General features: G+C 41.3%; 2 protein-coding genes across 2 annotated transcripts in view; one reads left to right on the top strand and one right to left on the bottom strand.

The window, feature by feature from the left end:
• Myh15 (myosin heavy chain 15) overlaps positions 1-12981 on the top strand; it is a 117137-nt gene extending 104156 nt beyond the window's left edge. The window contains exons 34-38 of the mRNA XM_034514859.2: positions 19-211; positions 1611-1814; positions 5629-5754; positions 8857-9027; positions 12853-12981. Of these exons, the coding sequence (XP_034370750.1) occupies positions 19-211; positions 1611-1814; positions 5629-5754; positions 8857-9027; positions 12853-12981 (823 nt within the window). The remainder of the gene's footprint in view (positions 1-18; positions 212-1610; positions 1815-5628; positions 5755-8856; positions 9028-12852) is intronic.
• A 196-nt stretch (positions 12982-13177) lies between these two features.
• LOC117717611 (leukocyte surface antigen CD47-like) overlaps positions 13178-18944 on the bottom strand; it is a 54423-nt gene continuing 48656 nt past the window's right edge. The window contains exon 7 of the mRNA XM_034514860.1: positions 13178-13407. Within this exon, the coding sequence (XP_034370751.1) occupies positions 13178-13407 (230 nt within the window). The remainder of the gene's footprint in view (positions 13408-18944) is intronic.

Genomic DNA, 18944 nt, shown 5'->3' on the forward strand with positions numbered 1-18944 from the left:
ATGTTACTCTGAAATCAGGGGGAAGCATCAGCAGGCTGTAGGTTCCCTGCAGTCTAGTCTGGATTTGGAAGCTTCAAGCAGAATTGAGGCCACCAGGCTGAGGAAGAAGATGGAAGGGGACCTCAAGGAGATGGAGATTCAGCTTTGCGCAGCCAACCGGCAAGTGTCACAAATGACTAGAGCCTTGGGTCAGCTTCAGGGTCAAATGAAGGTACTTTCAAACAATACTAAAGAACAAAGATAGGCATAAACTAAGTGACAAAATCTGTTGAGCGTGAAAGAGAAAACCACACATTTCACCCTTCCAGAGAGCTGGAGCACACTTACCTGAAAATAAGTGAAGCCACAGAATCATGCATGCATGGGTACACATCTGATTTTGTGAGCAGGCCATTAGATAGGAAAAAGGAATGGGCAGAGTCTTGGCAGCTATCTACTTCCAAGACAGCATGTGGGGTATGTCAGAAGGAGAGTTCGATTCAGAGCCTCTGCTTGGTGGACACAGCAGGTTGGGTAGCATTATTTGAGGCCAACAGCAGAGTCTTTTTTTTTTTTTTTTTTTTTTTGCTAAACAGACTTCTTTGAAAGTAAATTCTCTCCTGCATTATTGAAGATTGTGTTTGTATAACCTAAGGTCCAGCCTAAACCAACAGGCTAGAAGAAATATGCTAGAAATTAAGGACAAACTAAGGAGAAATAACTGACTCCTTAGTGAACCATGAAATACACATCCCCAAAGCTCTCCCCCTCAGGACAATTGTTTGGATATTCTTCTGATCCTACCTGCTCTTGTGAGAACAAAATTTGAAAGCAGCATTGTAACAATAACAAAAATTCATGGTCAGCAAAGCCCACCAACAATTTGTTAAATATAGTCATAATAAAAATATTAAGCCCCTGCAGGGGCAGGGTGACCCAAATGAAAAGGCATGCTAAGATGTGCCCAGACAAGTCCAAATAAGCCCAAGTGAGTAGTGGGCCATCTGGTGTTTACTTTTCTCTCCCCCTTTCTGAGAAGTCCAAGGTTTCATGGTCAAAAGTAACTAGTCATCTGCCAACTCGCATGTAGCCACTTCTGCAAGTTGCTGATGTTTGAAATATCCAATCATATGTAAGCGCGCCAAATTTTCCTGCTTCCTCCAACCCCTACCCATAAATATCCCAAATTTCCTGGGTTCTGAGTCGGAACCTCTATCTCCTGCGTGAGATATGTTCCGGCCCGAGGGCCCTCGTCATTAAACCTCCTCTGCAATTACATCAAGAAGGTCTCTCGTGTGTCCTTGGGGCGTGCAGGTCCGGACTTGGGTGAAGGTCCCCTTGTGGGGGTCTTACACTCTCTGACATCTAGCACAGAGAGTTTAGCTTCTTGGCTTTCTCTGTATCCCAGTCCTACTGGCAGCTGCTGAGATCAACAGCTTCCTGCCTTGTTGCTCAAGACACTTTAATTTCAGCAAACTATCCTAGAGCTGCCTCTTGGGGTCACTTAGAAAACCTTCTATCTATGTGATTAAGAACTTGAAAACTTGTCTTTGTATGGTGGTTCTCCCTCATGCTAACTAACGGTTGAACTGAGGGGTATCCATGCTCCAGGCCCATGTTTTCTCTTGTAGGACCTTCAACAACAACTCGATGACAGCCTTTACCAGAACAAAGACCTGAAGGAACAGGTGGCCCTGGCTGAGCAGCGCAACATTCTTCTTCAGTCTGAACTTGAAGAGCTGAGGTCCTTGCAAGAGCAGACAGAGCGCGGGAGAAAGCTGGCAGAAAAAGAGCTCCTAGAAGCCATAGAAAGAATCAACCTTTTCCATACCCAGGTAAGACCCATGAAATCTCTCCATTAGTGCAGTCAGCTGGTTGAAAGCAGCAGTTCCTAACACTGAGTCAGCTAGGATAGGTATGATGACATGTCAAGTCTTAGCTGTGACACAAGAGACACAGAAAGCTGTTCATTCAAGGTCACATCTTTCATTCCATGCATTAGGTTCTCAGAGTAGGTATAACAAAGTGTCACCAACTGATGTCTTTAAACAAATTTATTTCTTCATAGAACTGGGTGCTAGTCATCTAAAATCAAGGTATTTTAAGAGCTAGGCTCCCTCTGAAACCAACAGAAGACTTAGCTCATCATAGTTTCTGTGGGGTTTCCTAACACTCTCTCTATCAACACTCTGTTTCAATTCCTTGTTCTCACATGGTACAATACTAAAGAACAAAGGTAGGCATAAACTAAGTGACAGAATCTGTTAAGCAATGAAAGAGAAAACCACAAGTTTCACCCTTCCAGAGACCTGGAGCATGCTTACCTAAAACTAAATGAAGCCCTGCAGAATCATGCATGCATGGGGACACTTCTGATTTTGTGAGCAGGCCATTAAATAGGAAAAAAGGAATGGGCAAAGTGTTGGCAGCTGTCTACTTCCAAGGCACCATCTGGGGTATGTCTGCTTGCCCCTGTTCTCTTGTGAGTATGTTTCTGTCTGGATTCATCCTTTATGTACAGATACATCATATGGAATTATGGCCTACCTTAGTGACCTAATATTAACCTGATTAACTCATTTTAAGCCCTATTTCCAAATAAGGTTATATTTTGTAAAACTCTGGCTAAGGGGTTCAATACACGCTTTTGTGGGCACGGAGTGAGTGTGGTACAATTGTAACACTAAGTTTCTGCAAGAAGAATATACTGTCAAGACATCCTCAGCTAGGATGGCAAAAGACCATTGAACATTTCTTATTGGTTTAAAAGTATTTGCTGGCCCCTTATTTCCTTGTTCTCTCTCAGAGACTTGCTTATCAGCCAGCACCCAGGAATCTCCAATATCACAAAGGGCTTCTGTCAATATTCTGGTTTCTCCTGTAAGCTTATGTAGGTGAGAATTATCAGGATTCCTATATTATTCCTTGATCACTGGGTCGCTTAATCATTTGGTCAATAACATGGACATGCCTAAAGCAACTGTGTCAAGCACAAAGCATTTTTAGAGCACATGCTATAACTCAGATAAGTAATACTCACTATGATAAATAATGTCCTTACTGTTCCAAAAAAGTAAATAACCACACTGTACTATTATGAGTACCATATGGAACATAAGACACTGCAGAATGCCCTCAGTGGTCCTAGATAATGTCAGACAGGCACAATAGTTTTCTTCCTAGTCAGGAAAGATGTGAGAGAAATAGAACAAGGTGGTAGAGAGAAAAATTAAGAAAGTGGATGGAAACAGTGACTTTGGTGACTGTTGAGAATGGTAGATTAAAGCAGGTGTGGACAGACTGCCACTCTGGGGAATGCCGAAAATGTCTTGGGTCATTTTAGTTGCTACATTGACATAGAAGTGCCACTGGCATTTTGTGGGCAGGGTCTAGAGGCCTCCTTTGAAATACCATATGATCCCATATCACAAAAGTACCTTATGATTCCCACATCTTGGAATCAAGGTTCCCAGAAGGTCAGTGTCAGTAGTGCCCTCAAGGTATTAAAATTAGTCCATGTCTACAGTGAGTTTATGCAATGACATCATTTCTCTGGGTGGCATCGTTCAAGAAAAAAATATGCTGGAGGGTATGCATAATTATTAGCGGGTTAACTAATTTCAACACTTAACTTTAAGGGTCTTGATCAGTGGTAGAGCATTTGACTTGAGTATATGAAGCCTGGAATTCAACCCAGCTGCAATAGAGAAAACAAAAACAAAAACAAAACAGCAAACACATTACATTTTTTTCTCCCTTAAGAGGGCTTATCTCAACAATAAAATGTGGCATATCAGATCATTTTTTTGAAATTGTATTATCCATTGTCTGCCACACATAGTAACGAATGGTGACAAGCCATTTGATATGCATGTAGTAACTGATAATGTACTGTGTCCCATTGTGAAAAGGACTGAGGGAGGTAGGGGAGAGGAAGAGAGGGGAGAAAAGGGGAGGGGAAGGGCAAGACGAGAACACAAAGACAACACCAGGATATTGTTTTGAGGGAGAAAACATGAAGCAGTGTATTGTATTGTGTTGCTGAGTTTTTGTAAACTTGACATAAAACAAAGTCACCTAGAAAGAAAATGTCAGTTAAGAAATTGCCTCCTTTCGATTGGCCTGTAGGCTAGGCTGTGGGGCATTTTCTTGATTAACAATTGATGTGGTCCTCCATACTGAGAAAGTTCCTATAGAGTGGGCACCCATAACACACTCCAGAAATTCACACTTCATTCCCCTGGACCACACAGCAGGCAATGGAAATCCTGCAGAGCACAGAGACTCAACAAAAATCTCAGGTGCTGCCCCTGGTCACAAGTCACTTGTCCAGCATTAATCCAGGAAGCATGTCACTCCTCTTAAAACCCTCTTCCGTAGAACATACAGCTAAGTACAACTTGCACAAAGGATCCTCTCCACATTAGACCTTAAACTTCTTCCCTTTGAAAATGGAAGATGGGAGGCATTAAACATGCACAAATTATGTGTCATCTCCTTAGGAACGTTTAAGTGATTGGTAGGCAATCGAATCACATCAATCAAGTCAGTGTGTGAACTTGTGTGGTCCTTCACACTGAGAGAGCTCCTATAGAGTGGGCACCTATAATACACTCCAGGAATACACACTTCATTCCTGTGGACCACACGGAAGGCAGTGGAAATCCTGCAAAGCACAGGGCCTGCCCGTTCACAGGATGGAGAGAGGCATTCTTGATGATGCTGGTACAGTGCAGGCAGAACCTGTGGGACTGGGATGCTTTATTTCTTTGCTCAAGGCTCAATCTGCCCTGAGAAACTCTCTAAGCAGAGGGAAGGGAAAGGGTGGTGTGAAAGGATGAATTGAAAGGAGAAACAAAAAGTGGGAAGCCCATGCTTTTTACACACGCTCTTTGTGCTAAGGGTTCACGTGCTCACAAAAGTTGTACTTCAGACACAGGGCAGATGCTGCAGAGAGGAGCTAGACCTCCAGTGCAACAATCAGGAAGGAACTGTGCAGGGTGGCTGCTGAACACAAAGGCCTTCCTTGAATAGAGTTCTAGGGACAGGGGCCAAGCTTTCTGCAATCTGCTATACCACCACCACCACCACCACCACCACCACCACCACCACGTCATCTTTCTCTTTCTCCTCCTCCTCCTCCTCCTCCTCTTCTTCCTCCTCCTCCTCCTCCTCCTACTCTTCCTCCTCCTTCTCCTCCTCTTCCTTCTCACTGCAGAGTATGAAGGAAGGCAGGTATGCAAAGAGGAGCAGTCGGTTTTCCTCCTACAGCAGCGTGCTGGAATCTATTATTCCTCAACCTATCTCCAGGTAGCTCCAAGTGACTCCAAGTTCAGCTCTAGGACACTTGTTTTTGTCACATTAAAAAATGCAGGAAAACATTCTTCAATAAGTTAAGCACTACATCCATGTTCTGGCTTTGTAATATTTCAAATCCTCCTTTCTGATTCAGGCATCCAATCTCTTTTCTCCCGGGCCTCTAAATGAAACTCCTTTGTTTGATCTGCCTTTTGTGCCCAAGTCACCACCCAGAGCTGGAGACCTTGCTTAACTGTATATGGTGGACTACACTGCTAGCTCCTACCCAGAGCTGCCGGCCTGTGCGTTGCTGGCCTCAGATTGCCTAACTGTAATGCTGTCCTTCCTTAGAACACAAGCCTCCTCAGCCAGAAGAGGAAACTGGAGGCTGATGCTGCTCAGACACAGAAGGAAGCTGGAGAGATGCTGCAGGCGTGTCAGAAGGCAGAAGAGAAGGCCAAGAAGGCGGCTGCTGAGGTGGGTCTGTCGACTGTCTGTCCACTTCTGGCCCACTTCACTATAGCAACAAAGCTCACTATAGCTCACTATAACCCAAAGGCAGGGCCAGCTGCAGCCCAAATGGATTCTATTGATCCCCTATACAATCAGGAGGAAGTTAGCTGACCTTGCGGTTTCCCCATTAGCCTGAACGTTTAGGCCAATCGGCAGTTTTCTTCTATCCCACCTTGAAAATGAGAAGGGATGATTGAATAGCTAAAAGCAAAATCCTGTGAAAAAGAAGTCTTTTTATGTCAGCTATTTTTCAATTGTGAATCAATATAGCTGGTATTTAGACATAATTCTTCCTGTGCCTCCTTAAAAGTTTCCATTTCTCTTCAGTGTGTAATGGCTTTATGATGACCCTGATGATGGTGATGGTGGTGGTGGTGATGATGATGATGATGATGATGAGAAAAGAGTGGTTAAGCTACTTACATTTTATAATCCATACTACCTCTAGTGTAGCAAAATCAGATGGGAAAGAAAATGTTTCGGGCTGGTGAACCGTATTTATTTGTGAACTAAAAATTGTTGGTGGTGTTACTTTTCCTAGATGGCATTAAGTGTAGGGCTATCTGCCAAACCCAAGAAGAAAAGCCCCCCCCCAAAATGTGCATCCCCTGCACCCTCTATGAGCAGATGCTATGCTTCCATTAAAACACACAACAAATGAATAGTACAATTGAGAAAAGTGAAGTTTGTGTATTTAGGGCCCAGGGCCAGAAGTTTCAGGGCTTACTAAATGGGCCTGAGCATGATTTCAGCCTTTGCTTACCCTCTGAGGGCTTTTTTCGAGTCTATCAAATGTGCAGCTCTATGCAGCGTGCTAACCGTGCTTCATGTCGGGAAGGTAATTCTCTTGCTTAGGAAGTTGTGAGAACCAAAGAGACAGAACTTTCTGATCGATTTCCCATCAATAATTATATTAATGATACTACTTTTCAGAAAAGTTAGTGAATGTCTCCCGTTGGCTTATGTGTTCAAACAACTGGTGCATAGCTGATGGTGCTGGGAACCCTTAGGAAGTGAAGCCTGGATGGAATAAGTGAGCTACTGAGAAATTTCCTGGACAATCTTGCTGTTTCCTGACTACCAAAGTGATGTAACCACCCTTTGGGGGTTTTTAATCTCATTAATTCACAGACTCTTAAAATGGACTCAAATAAAAGCAAACAGAACACTTTTATTAGAAAAGGAAAAGAAGGCCCCAGGCCAGGCTAGCTGTTAACGTCAACTCCCACCCAGGGGCGGAGAATGGAAGACGGGAGGAAAAAGGCATGCCAGTTAAACTGCCGTGGAGGCCAAACACATGACAGAAAAGGGAGGCACTAGAGAAAGAGATAGAAAGCCCAAGATTTTGACCAAATGTTAAGGAAATTGTGCAGAGAAAAAAAAAAAAACATAGAAAGAAGAAAGGGAAAAATGACACTTTTCTGAGCTATTCAGAAAAAAATGAGCAGATGTATGAGTTTGCATGGCTACGGTGTAGTTAAGTTACTGCCTAGGAAGTCCTTACTTTCCTAGGGGTTCTGGGAAGAAAAGTATGGTATCTCATTAAAGAGAAAATTATCCTACCTTTGCATTCTTCATCATGACTAAGATAAGCCCTCCATCTTAGGGGTTCTTCTCTTAGCCAATGACTGATCTCATCCAGACGGAACGTTGAGTCTTCTCCCAGGCCAGAGTCATGACCAAAAGGGTATTTTACACTTGTCTAACACTGTCACAACTGCACGTTGTTCCTGCCACCATGTCTTCTCAACATGTGGGCCTGTTTCCCCTGAGCTATGAGCCATAATAAATTCTTCATCCTTTAACAGATGTTTCTGTCAAATATTCTGTCATGGCAACAAGAAAGTAACTAGTACAAATATCAATTTCCTATTTTAGTCATGAACCTTGTTGCTATAGAAAAAATTCTGATATTGAATATCTTTATAAAGCAAAGGGGTTTGCTTACCTCATGGCCTTGAGAGTTTTTAGAGGCTTGGTGGTAACCATGTTATGGAGAGGACTTTCTGGTGGAAGGCATTGCACTGGACAGAACACAGCGGGAAGATGCTATAATTTTATCAGAAAATCAAAGAGCCCACATTTCCACAATCCAAGTTGAGATATCACCAGTTTATCTGAGGATTTCCTGTTAGGTGCCAACTCTTAAAAATCTTAGCTCCCAGTATCACTGCACCCAAACAATACACAGAGGTAACAAGATAGATAGAAAAGATTTGATCTTGAATAAAGCACACAAACAAAAAAGTGAAAACAGCTTGAATTTATATTAAGAAGCCAAGCCGTTGTGCACAAAGCTAAAGATCAAAGGAGGAATCACAAGTTAACCTTCTTTGTAAGATTATTTGTATACAGAATATCTGATACTATCAAATTCTTGGAAGCTAAATATGTTTACAGTACCGATTCAGAAGATACGTATTTTCAAAGGTATTTTCATAGCTATTTTACTACATCTTTCCTGGTGCCTTATATGACAGCAGTTATTTTATTCAGTTTTATGTTACATGTTTTATGGTACTTTATTCAGTTAAAAGTCATTGCTTCACTTTGTTCTCTTGCTTTCAACATATTTTCTGTCTTATGCGCATGACACTTTGGCTTTTTCCCATCAATACTCATCCCACTCTGCTTCAGTGTCTACTGATTGATTTGATAAGGAAGCCAAGGGATTAGAGCGAGCATGGTGGAAAGAGATCACATATACGGAGGCCAAGCATACATCTCTTTCTCCCATAAGACCAGGAACCAAAGCTCATTGGAATATGATAAGTTTCCTATAGGATTAGGCAAATCCATTTCTTTCTAGTCTTCTTTTGAAAAGATTTATATATTTTTATTTTATGTGTATGATTCTTTGCCTGTGTGTGTGTGTGTGTGTGTGTGTGTGTGTGTGAACCACATATGTGTCTGGTGCCCACAGAAACCAGAAAGATGGCAGGGAACCCACTGAAGCTGGAGCCTTAGTATGGGTTCTATGAACCGAGGCTGGGTCAGATAAAGGGCAGCAAGTACCTACCCTAACCACTGAGCAATCCCCTCAGTCCCTCTTTTCTCCTATCTTAGGCAGCCAACATGTCGGAAGAACTGAAGAAAGAACGAGACACTAATGCTCACTTGGAGAGGATGCGGAAGAACATGGAGCAGACAATTAAAGACTTGCAGAAAAGGCTGGATGAAGCAGAACAAGCTGCTGTGCTGGGGAGCAAAAAGCAAATCCAGAAACTGGAATCCAGGGTAGGCATTTGCTTGGGTAATGGTGGGGGCCTAACAGCCTCGATTCAAGGCCTTAATGTCCTGGAACACCACAGCTCATCACCTTGTTTAATGGCACATTCAGATGCTGGCAGTGTATGATCTGAATACGTGTACTCATTATTGTTTGACCTTGGGCCTGCTGATAGGGCTTTTCTGGGTCTGCATGAAAGTTGTCTTTGCTCTTACTGATGAATGGCAAAGCATCTTCCCTTGTTCACCACAACAGTTCTAGGTTCTTTGCAGGGAGGGTATCCCACTCTATCTAAGCACATCCTTGCAGTCTTGCTTCAGAGCCAATGTTCCCAACATTTTCTCTAAAGAGAACACCTGTTTCCTAATAGGTAAAGAAAAGGGAGAAAAAGCACACACACAAATGATCCAGAGAGACTCAGTGAAGATACAACAAAGCTTGACACAAATTATGTGGAATCTACCTTAAGGGACTTTAACAACATTTAATGAAATTACCCTAAAGATGGGATTTTTAAGATTAATGAATCAATTCCAATCATTGTATGTATTACGCCACAAAAGTTAAAAGACTATTCTTCAGGGATTTAACGTCTCAAAGGGGCCTCTGAAAAGCGCTGTATATACTTCCGCATATTTGTAGTACATTCATATAATGGAATATCAATATAGACTCATGAGCTAATCAATCATGTTGGTTAAAAAAGAGGAAGATCTCAGTAATATAGTTTGAGACATGGATAATAATATAAAGATAGTTAAAAAGTGTTACAAGTGTTTATAATCTTCTGATTAGAAAAATTGTAACAGGATAAAGACCAATAAAAATAACTAGCCTAAGATAGACCCAAAAGGGTGGAAGTTAGACCTTTGAAATTCACCATTTTAGGTGTTTTGATGGAAAAATCATGTAATTTTTATGTTTCATGTCAAATAAAAACCAAGTTTATTTCAAGTAGAAAAAAACATTCATCCTTAAAAATTAATACTAATAGTAAATGTATATACATATATATATATATATATATATATATATATATATATATATATACATTATCAAGCATAAAACATATACAAAGAATTACTCCTAGTGACCTTTAGGCATAATACTTTTAGGACAAACCCTTATGGAATATGCTTAAAGACAAACAGGCAGAACTCACAAAAGCCAAGCCAAAGCAAACTGTATATTTCATTTCAAAGTAATAACTTTTAAAATACTTTACTCTTATATTCATACATGAATATATAATATGTTTTGGTCAAATCCACCCCCATCTCCTTTCTAACCAATTCTCCCCTATCTGCTAGTTACTTTCCCTTCCTAATTTCATATGCACTCCCTCCCCTCACCCTCTGTCAAAATTTGAATCCATTTTCTGTTGCCTCAATAGACATGGGTAGGGCCATCCTTAGAGCAGAGTAACCTCTCAGGGTCTGTGTCCCTGAAGAAACAAAATAACAGCTTTAAATGATAATGAGATGAATCTGATATTTATTCCATAGCATATATGGGAATCAAGATTTTGGTCTAAGAGGAAAAGCATTTAATTGTGTTGTTCTCTTAAAAAAATACATGAATTATACTGGTGTTTTCATCACCCACTTAATACCGCAGGATTTTATTTTATCTCGATCTCTTAGCATTTTATTGCTGTGAAGAGAGCAAGGCAAGTCTTATAAAGGAAAACATTTAACTGGGGCTTATTGACAGTGTAGAGGTGTAGCCTATTATTGTCATGGTGGGAAGCATGGAGACATGCGGGCAGACATGGTGCTGGAGAAGGAGCTGAGAGTTCGACATTGGATCTTCAGGAAGCAGGAAAGAGAAAGAGACACTGGGCCTGGCTTGAGGATTTGAAACCTCAATGCTCACCAGCAGTGACACAAGGCCACACTTCCTAATAGTGCCACACCCTATGAGCCAACGGGGGACCATTTTTTATTCAAACTACTACACTCATAATTATTATTTTTTCACTCTTAAGATCTCGAATCAATGACACCTAGCTACCAGATGACACTGAATAATTATAGGCTTAAAAATATAATAAGAATATCATTTTCATCAAATTTCTGTCCTGAGATAAGATGACTTATAAACAATAGAATTTTGTTTGGTTCATGTTCTTAGGGTTCAACAGCAGGTTGCCGGCAGCTATTTAGCTTCTAACCAGGGCCTTCTTGCTACAGAGTAGCATGGTGGAGGGCATCACATGGCATGGCAAATTAAACAAGTTCTCTTTTACTAAAGTCACTAAGCATGCTGGTGGGGTTGGTTCAGCACCTCATCTAACTTTAGTAAACATCAAAAGCCACAGTCTTCTGCAGTATACATGAAAATTAGAAGTTTAAGTTTCAGACACATAGACTTTTGGAGGGAAACACTCATACAGTAATCATCATTAGTCTTTAGAATTACACTGAAAGTTCGTTACCATTGAAAATAAATGGCAATTAGGATTGTCTTCAGTGAAGCACCTGTTACTTTATGGATGTTTCAAAACAAAACAAAACAAAACAAAACAAAACAAAACAAAAACACCTTAAACACATCCTTTTAAAAAGTGTTCTATTGGCCTGTATCCTTACAATTCGAACTGTGCAAATCCTTAGTGGATTCCTGTCCAGAATGTCCAGAGCGGATGTACTGATGGTCTATCCACAAGGAAGCTGCACACCTGCTAACCTGCCTGCATCTTTCCAATATACAGCAACAAGGGTAGCTTGTCCTCCAAAATGGCTGCAAGAGATGATAGCAGGAAGAGGGTTTAGCCTGAAGAAGCTGGCACATGCCTCAATGAGCTGGCACAGGCCTCAATTCTAAAATGGCGATAAGATCTTATGAAGAGCTGGTATTTTGGTCAAGGAGAAGCCAGAGAGCGATTCATGGATGTCTGGGAGAATGTCCCATCAGCAGAAACAGCAGCTTGCAGCCTCCCACACCAAGGCTCAGGCCACTTTGCTGATGATTTCTCTCCACAGCTGTCTGCATCCTTCAGCAGACTCTATTGTGATCTGTTTAGTTGGTTTTACCTCATGAGCAAGTATGTTCATTCATGGGAGAGATTTGTGCCTGTTTCCTTCATTGTTCTAGCACTGGGGTTTAGTCAATAGTGGGCACTGTTCTCAGTGAAAATTATATTTTTACTTGTACAACTTGATACATAAGAAGTTTCCTGGTGCACTTCTCCTGCAAAGCAGAGCTGTAGGCCTGACTTGGTATGCATGTGACAGAGACTCAGGGCAAGATCCAGAATCTAAGAAGAATGGAGAAAGGAACCAGAGATCAGGATGTATGGGACAGAATCTTCAACACTGCTGCATGCAGCTTGCTCTTTGTGTTCACAGACAGCACCGGCCCTCTCCCCAACCCTGAAACAGACAGACACACACAGAGCATACATATACACACACAGAGGATACACAGACAGACATACAGACACAGCACACACACACACACACACACACACACACACACACACAGCATACACAAACACACAGGCACAACTGCATGTGCATACACCCATACATGTGATTTTTTCAATGTTGCAATGTAAGAAGAGAGTCTTACTTCCTCTCCTTGAATTAGTCTCTTACAAAGTCGAGTCTTAATCATGCTTTCATTAACTCACATAAGTTAACAGCCACAGTTTGCATGATCTGTTTGTTTGTTTGTTTGTTTGTTTCAGAAAAATTGCCCTATTTAGTCGCTATCGGAAAGAAAATGAACATCGCTTCCCTTCACTATTTCCTTCCTCAGTACACTCTCCACTGGGTAACTGTAGGAAAGCCTTGTTACCAGCCTGTGGGCTGAAGTTACCTTTGTTACAGGTGCGGGACCTGGAAGGTGAATTGGAGAGTGAAGTCAGGCGAAGTGCAGAAGCCCAGCGGGAAGCTCGCAGACTGGAGAGAGGCGTCAAAGAACTGACCTATCAGGTACTTCAGGAAGCCATTCTCTAGTATATGATTAGAGTCCTCATGCAGCAGCATAAATCTTCCAGACTGAAATGGCCTTCTGGGACTCTGCAGTTGTCTCTGAGTAGTGAACATTTTCTTGCCCTGTCTGGGTTCTCCATGACTTGGGTCTATCCATTTCCAGAGCTCATAGGGAGAGGCAGCAAGGTGCAATTGAGGTGAAAAGCTATTTATGCCCTCTCTATTTTTTTTCCAATGTAGTGTTAGTGGCACTGTCAGAAAGATGCTGATTGAAGATAACATGTAGAGAAGTGTTGGCAGCACTAAGAGTGGCTACCTCACTAGGTGATGCATGGGATGCTAACTGGACTGGAGACAAGTTGGCTCTTTGCGGAGTTTGTTCCTGGGGCCAGATGAAAAACATCTGACATTGTAATGTGGCTTTCTTTGCTGAGGCTTTCTGGAGCCAACCTGTAAAGAACATTAACATACAACTGAAGCAAATAACTAAGAGTAGGTGGAAAAGTTTCCTACTTGTAAGCAATGTAGTTCTAAATCACAAAAGTTCTTGTCATCTACACTCTGACTTCCCTTTCTCCCACTCTGCGTGAGTGGAATCTTGCTGTACTAACTAGGCTGGCCTTCCCTTGTGCACTCCAGCAATCTGCTGCCCCAGCAAACGGTGTGGGTCTGGGGGACTGGCCACCACATCAGCTTATTCAGTTTTTCTTTCTAATAAAACAGAGCCCCTAATAGCAGAGGTCATTGACTGTCTTCCTATGGAGTCGCTCTCCCCTTCAGCTTCTTCAATCCTTCCCTAATTCAACACAGGGGTCTGACTTCAGTCCAATGGTTGGGTGCAAGTATCTGCTTCTGTCTCAGGCAGCTGCTGGTAGGGCCTCTCAGAGGACAGCTGTGCCATGGTTTCCATCTGCAAGCACATCGTAGCATAGTAGTGTCAGGCTTGGTGGTGCCCCCCATGAGATGGATCCCAAGTTGGGCAGTCATTGGACTCCTTTTCCATAGTCTCTTTTCCATTTTTGGACCTATAGTTTCTTTTAGTCAGGAATTTTGAGTGTGGGTTAGTACACCCTGTCCCTCCACTTGAGGCCCGGTCTGTCTACTGGAGGTGGACTCTTCGAGTTCCCTCTCCCCAGTGTTGGGGATTTTGGCTAAGGTCAATGAGTCCTGACAGTGTCCAACTTCGGTCTCTAGTACCCTCTAGAGAGTTCCTCACTTCACTCCCTGAGGATGGTTATTTCCAGCTATTTCTTCTGGCCCTCCGGACTTCTCTCCTGTCCCTTCCCCCAGTATTGATCTTGTTCCCCTTTCCCCTACCTCTGCCATCTCCCATGCAGGTTCCTCCTCGGTGATTATCCTTTCCCCTTCTAAGTGGAGTTGGGCCTTCTCACTTGGGTATTTCTCATTGTTATACTTCTTATGGTCTTGTTAAGTGTTTAGGTACTTTTTGGCTAATATACACTTATCAGTGAGTACTATCTATCAGAAGCTAGCAGGCCCTTTTGGGTCTGAGTCACCACATTCAGGATGACATTTTCCAGTTCCATCCATTTGCCTACAAAATTCATGATGATGTCAATTTTAATAGCTGAATAGTATTCCATTGTGTAAATGAACCACGTTTTCTGTATCCATTCTTCCCTTGAGGGACATCTGGGTTGTTTCCATCTTCTGGCTATTACCAATAAGGCTGCCATGAACCTAGTGGGGCATGTGTCCTTGTGGTATGGTGGAATATCTTTTGGGTATATGCTCAGGGTGGTATAACTAGATCTTCAGGTAGAACTATTTCCACATTTCTGAGGAACTGCCAGATTGAAATTGTTTCTTAACACCCTAAAAAATGATATTACTATATACATAGGGGGATTATTACTAATGATCTTAAAGAATTGTAAGTTACTTAGGTGAGAAGATATATGGGTTCTGGACATAGCTACACAGTACTGTGAACTTTATCAGCACTATATATTGGCTACCATGGATTTATGAAACAATATTTTTAATTTTCCACAGCTTAATGATTAGCTCATAATTTTAAATATATTTTAATTTTATTGACTCATAGTAACTCCCAGTTCTTAAGCAACTGCATACTATATATTTCCTCTTTTATACCTGTTTTGTTTATTTTTTTATTAACATAGAAAATAACCAGTTTCCTTATGGCATCTTCATACACAAGTTTCGCTTGGTTTTCTCCACCACATTCTTTGCCCACTCCATTTCCCATCCCCCACACTACTCAGCACAGTCCTACTCAGCCCTTACATTCCAATCCAAACAGCCCTTTTCCACTTTCCTGTCACACATGCTCTATTACCCTCTCCACCTGTCAATTAATGCCTCTTTGTTCTCATTCCTACCTCCCTGGTTTCTACCTACACTCAACCTCCACATAATCCATGCAGATTTATAGGTAGGAAATAATATATGTGTCTCAGAAGCTTGCATCTGTGTACGAGGGAACATATGGTGTTTGCCTTTCTGAGCCTGGGTTTTCTCACTCATATAACACTGCCAGTTTCATCATTTTCCTCAAAATTTTGTCTTTATACCTTAATACAGTTCCACTAAAAATATGTACTATACCTCCATCCTTTTTGTTCTTGTTTTATAAATTTTTACATGTTCTTTATGAGCATATATTAAATTATACAGAATAATAGGTCTCATTATGACATTTTCATACATGATCATAGAGGATTTTTAATTTATAATTATTTTGTTGTTAAGACACACACATTAGGGGCTGAAAAGATGGTTCAGCAGTTAAGAACATGGACTGCTCTTCCAGAGGACCTGAGGTCAATTCCCAGCACTTGCATGGCAGTTCACAACTGTCTGTAACTCCAGTTCCAGGGCTTCCGACACCCTCATACAGATATACATGCAGGCAAAACACCAATGAATATACAATAAAAAGAAATTATATAGCGAGTGAGAGAGAAAGACACACACATTAGCCTAGGCTTATACAGGGTTCGGAATGTTAAATATCTCATCCTTGCACCTGTATGTCTTGTACTAGTGAGACATCATCAGAGGTTACATAGTTGGACTTTCATCTCATGTGACCATAACTGCTTCTTCCAAAATACTCTGTGAAAGGATCTTTCTGATTTTCCTCTTAAGGAGGAGCCTCTCACTTCAGAAATCTGTTCATGGTGGTTTTCTTTGCTTCTTTTCCTCATTATATATTTGCTTGTCTGCAGATAATGATCATGAACATTCTTTTGTGTTCACATAAACCTTTTAGTGTTTCAAGCTTTGTCAGGAGCTTGTTGAGGTCTCAAAAGCCTTTGTTGAATTCACAATGGCCTAGGAATTGTCTGAGCGATATTCCGCAATGGCCTCTTGCCTAATCTTTTCTTCAGTCACACATTCAGTAGAAAATAATTTTTCAGCCTACTATAACAGTGATGCTACCAACCCACAGGATGTCAGGGACAGGAGTTCGTCAGTGTTTGGACAGTTTTCAGTGTTGCACACATATTCCCCAAGTTTCTTCTTACCTTTCATATTATATAATATAACTTACTCTGATAAAAGACCAAACTCATTTTAGGTAGATTTTATAGGGCTTCGTTAACAAGCTAATGCATGGATTTAGGGTCCTGATTCTAGTTCTAGAAGTCAATAGAAATGCCAACATCTTTTTCCCTATAGCAGGAAACAGTGTTGTTAAGGAGGCAGGAATATTCTGCATGTACCCAAATAGTCTAACTAAGCTAAAATTAAAACTACTTGAACACTTGTTTAAATCTATCTATCATCTATCTATCTATCTATCTATCTATCTATCTATCTATCTATCTATCTATCTTTATTTTATGTGTTTTGAGTGTTGTATCTGCATGTACACATGTATACTGTGTATGTCTGGTGCCCAAGGATTTCTGAATAGGGTGTTAGATCCACTGCAACTGGAATTCTGGATAGTTGTGAACCAGGTGAATGCTGAGACTAAATCTATATCCTCTGCAAGAATGAAGGATACTAATAAGCATTGAGACATCTCTCCAGCCACTTGGACAATTGTTTTCTGAATACACGGTTCTTTTTCGGAGATAATCTTGGCACTGTTTTGAACAATGATCTCTGGAAGTCAATGTTGGCATGGCTAAAAAAAGTAACCACCTTAGAGACATGGCATTTTGTGACTCTGCACTACATTTGAGAAACTGCCTATTATGATGAAGTGGGATACTATTTGTCAATAATGTATTTTTCTTGTCCATGGACTGTTTTTATTGCTTTCCTGTATAAATGTTTCCTTATAGAACAGTGGTTATCAGCCTTCCTAACACCATGACACTTTAATAATCCCTCAGTCTGTAGTGACCCCTAGCATTAAAATTATTTTTGTAGCTACTTCATAACTATTATATTGATACTGTTATGAATCCTACTGTAACTATCTAATATGCAGGATGGTCTTAGCCAACCCCTATGAAAGGGTAGTTTAACCTCCCCCTCTCAAAGGGGTCAAGACCCACAGGTTGAGAACTGCTGCTATAGCACAAAGCACCAAACTTATATTTTATTTTCACTTTCACAGAGAGTGCATTTTTACTCAGCCGCCGATAAATTTCGATTTTTTTCTTCAACAATATTGATGTTTCTCATGTCCTAATTTAGAATTGCGCTTTGTCTCCTTCTTTTTTCCTTTTTTGAGTCATCTTCTCACAAAGTCACTTTCATGCCCTGCTGTTCACACATGCTCTTTAGTTAAGGGGAGACTCCCAGGGATTCCACAAGGTGCATTTCTGTTTTTTTTCCATGTGCCTCTGCAGTGCTTTCAGTTGTATGCATTTCAGTTACACATGCCTTCCCACCATGAAGTCAGATGATACCCACTGAGCAGTAATGTGCTAGAATAGAATCCTGTCAGTTGAAAGTGTCTAGAAAGATCCCTACCCTGATCGATATTAGTGTCTGTTTTAGTAGCATTCAAAGTTGATTCTGAGTAAATCTAGTTCATTTTCCTAATTCAAAATACACTTTGGACTATAAGGCAGTATTTTGTGATAGACCATTCACAGGTGTCTTTGGGAGGAAAATGGTCATTTTTCTAAGAAACACAACTATGCTTCTCTTTTCCCTTGTAAACTCTTCTGGAAGAGTCTATAACTGTGCACTGGAAAAACAACCGAGAATGATCTTATTCTGAAATAATTTAGTGGCTTGTCCCCCCTCTCCATTTGTCGTCTCTGTGTCTCTGAAATGTAGAAGCTTAAGAGCCTACAGAGTGTTCCAGATATGCAAGCCCAAGATCTGTAGCTTTTCACTCTCTAGAAGGTAAAACTCATCCCTGTTCCCTCCACTCTTCACTCAGCTACTTCATTTTGTCTCTGACAACCTCCTATATTCAGGAATCTGTGCATGGATACTATTCCCTCTTTACATGCTTTAGTGGAAGCAGTATCTTTATTTTTAGGGACAGGGAGGCAAAAATTGGTAAAGTCACAGTGTTGGGCCCATGTTCAGGACCAAGATGACTGGATGGCGTTGCAAGTGCAAAGGGTTCTCTGACAGTTATAGCTCTGAAAGCAAGATGGACTCCAAGAAGGTTGTAACAGATGGAACCTCAAAATGCAGGCTGACATTCACCACGTGTGAAAAGAGGGGTGGAATTTAAAGGGCCTCAGGTAGCTCCAGGAGCTCTGGGTAATACGCGGAGAAAATCTCCAGCACAAAAATTGCGTAGAGAGGAGAATCCTGTCAAGCAGAAATGGCCAGACAGCAGTAGTTACACTTGGCTCACCTGTTCCTCTAAGTCGTTATTGCCTGAAACTATTTAACTTGGTTCCATTGCTGTGACTGAGCCCAAAAGTTCCTACTTGCGATAGTTGTCATGTGATGGCACTTCCTGCAGCTGAGTGACAGATTCCTTTCTGGAAGGGACACCTAACACACAGTGGCTACCACACTTAGGTAATGTCTGAAAGGGGAGATGTGAGCTCAGGTCTCACATCTGAGGCTTT

This window comes from Arvicanthis niloticus, chromosome 12 (genome assembly GCF_011762505.2).
Source record: "Arvicanthis niloticus isolate mArvNil1 chromosome 12, mArvNil1.pat.X, whole genome shotgun sequence".
NCBI lineage: Eukaryota > Metazoa > Chordata > Mammalia > Rodentia > Muridae > Arvicanthis > Arvicanthis niloticus.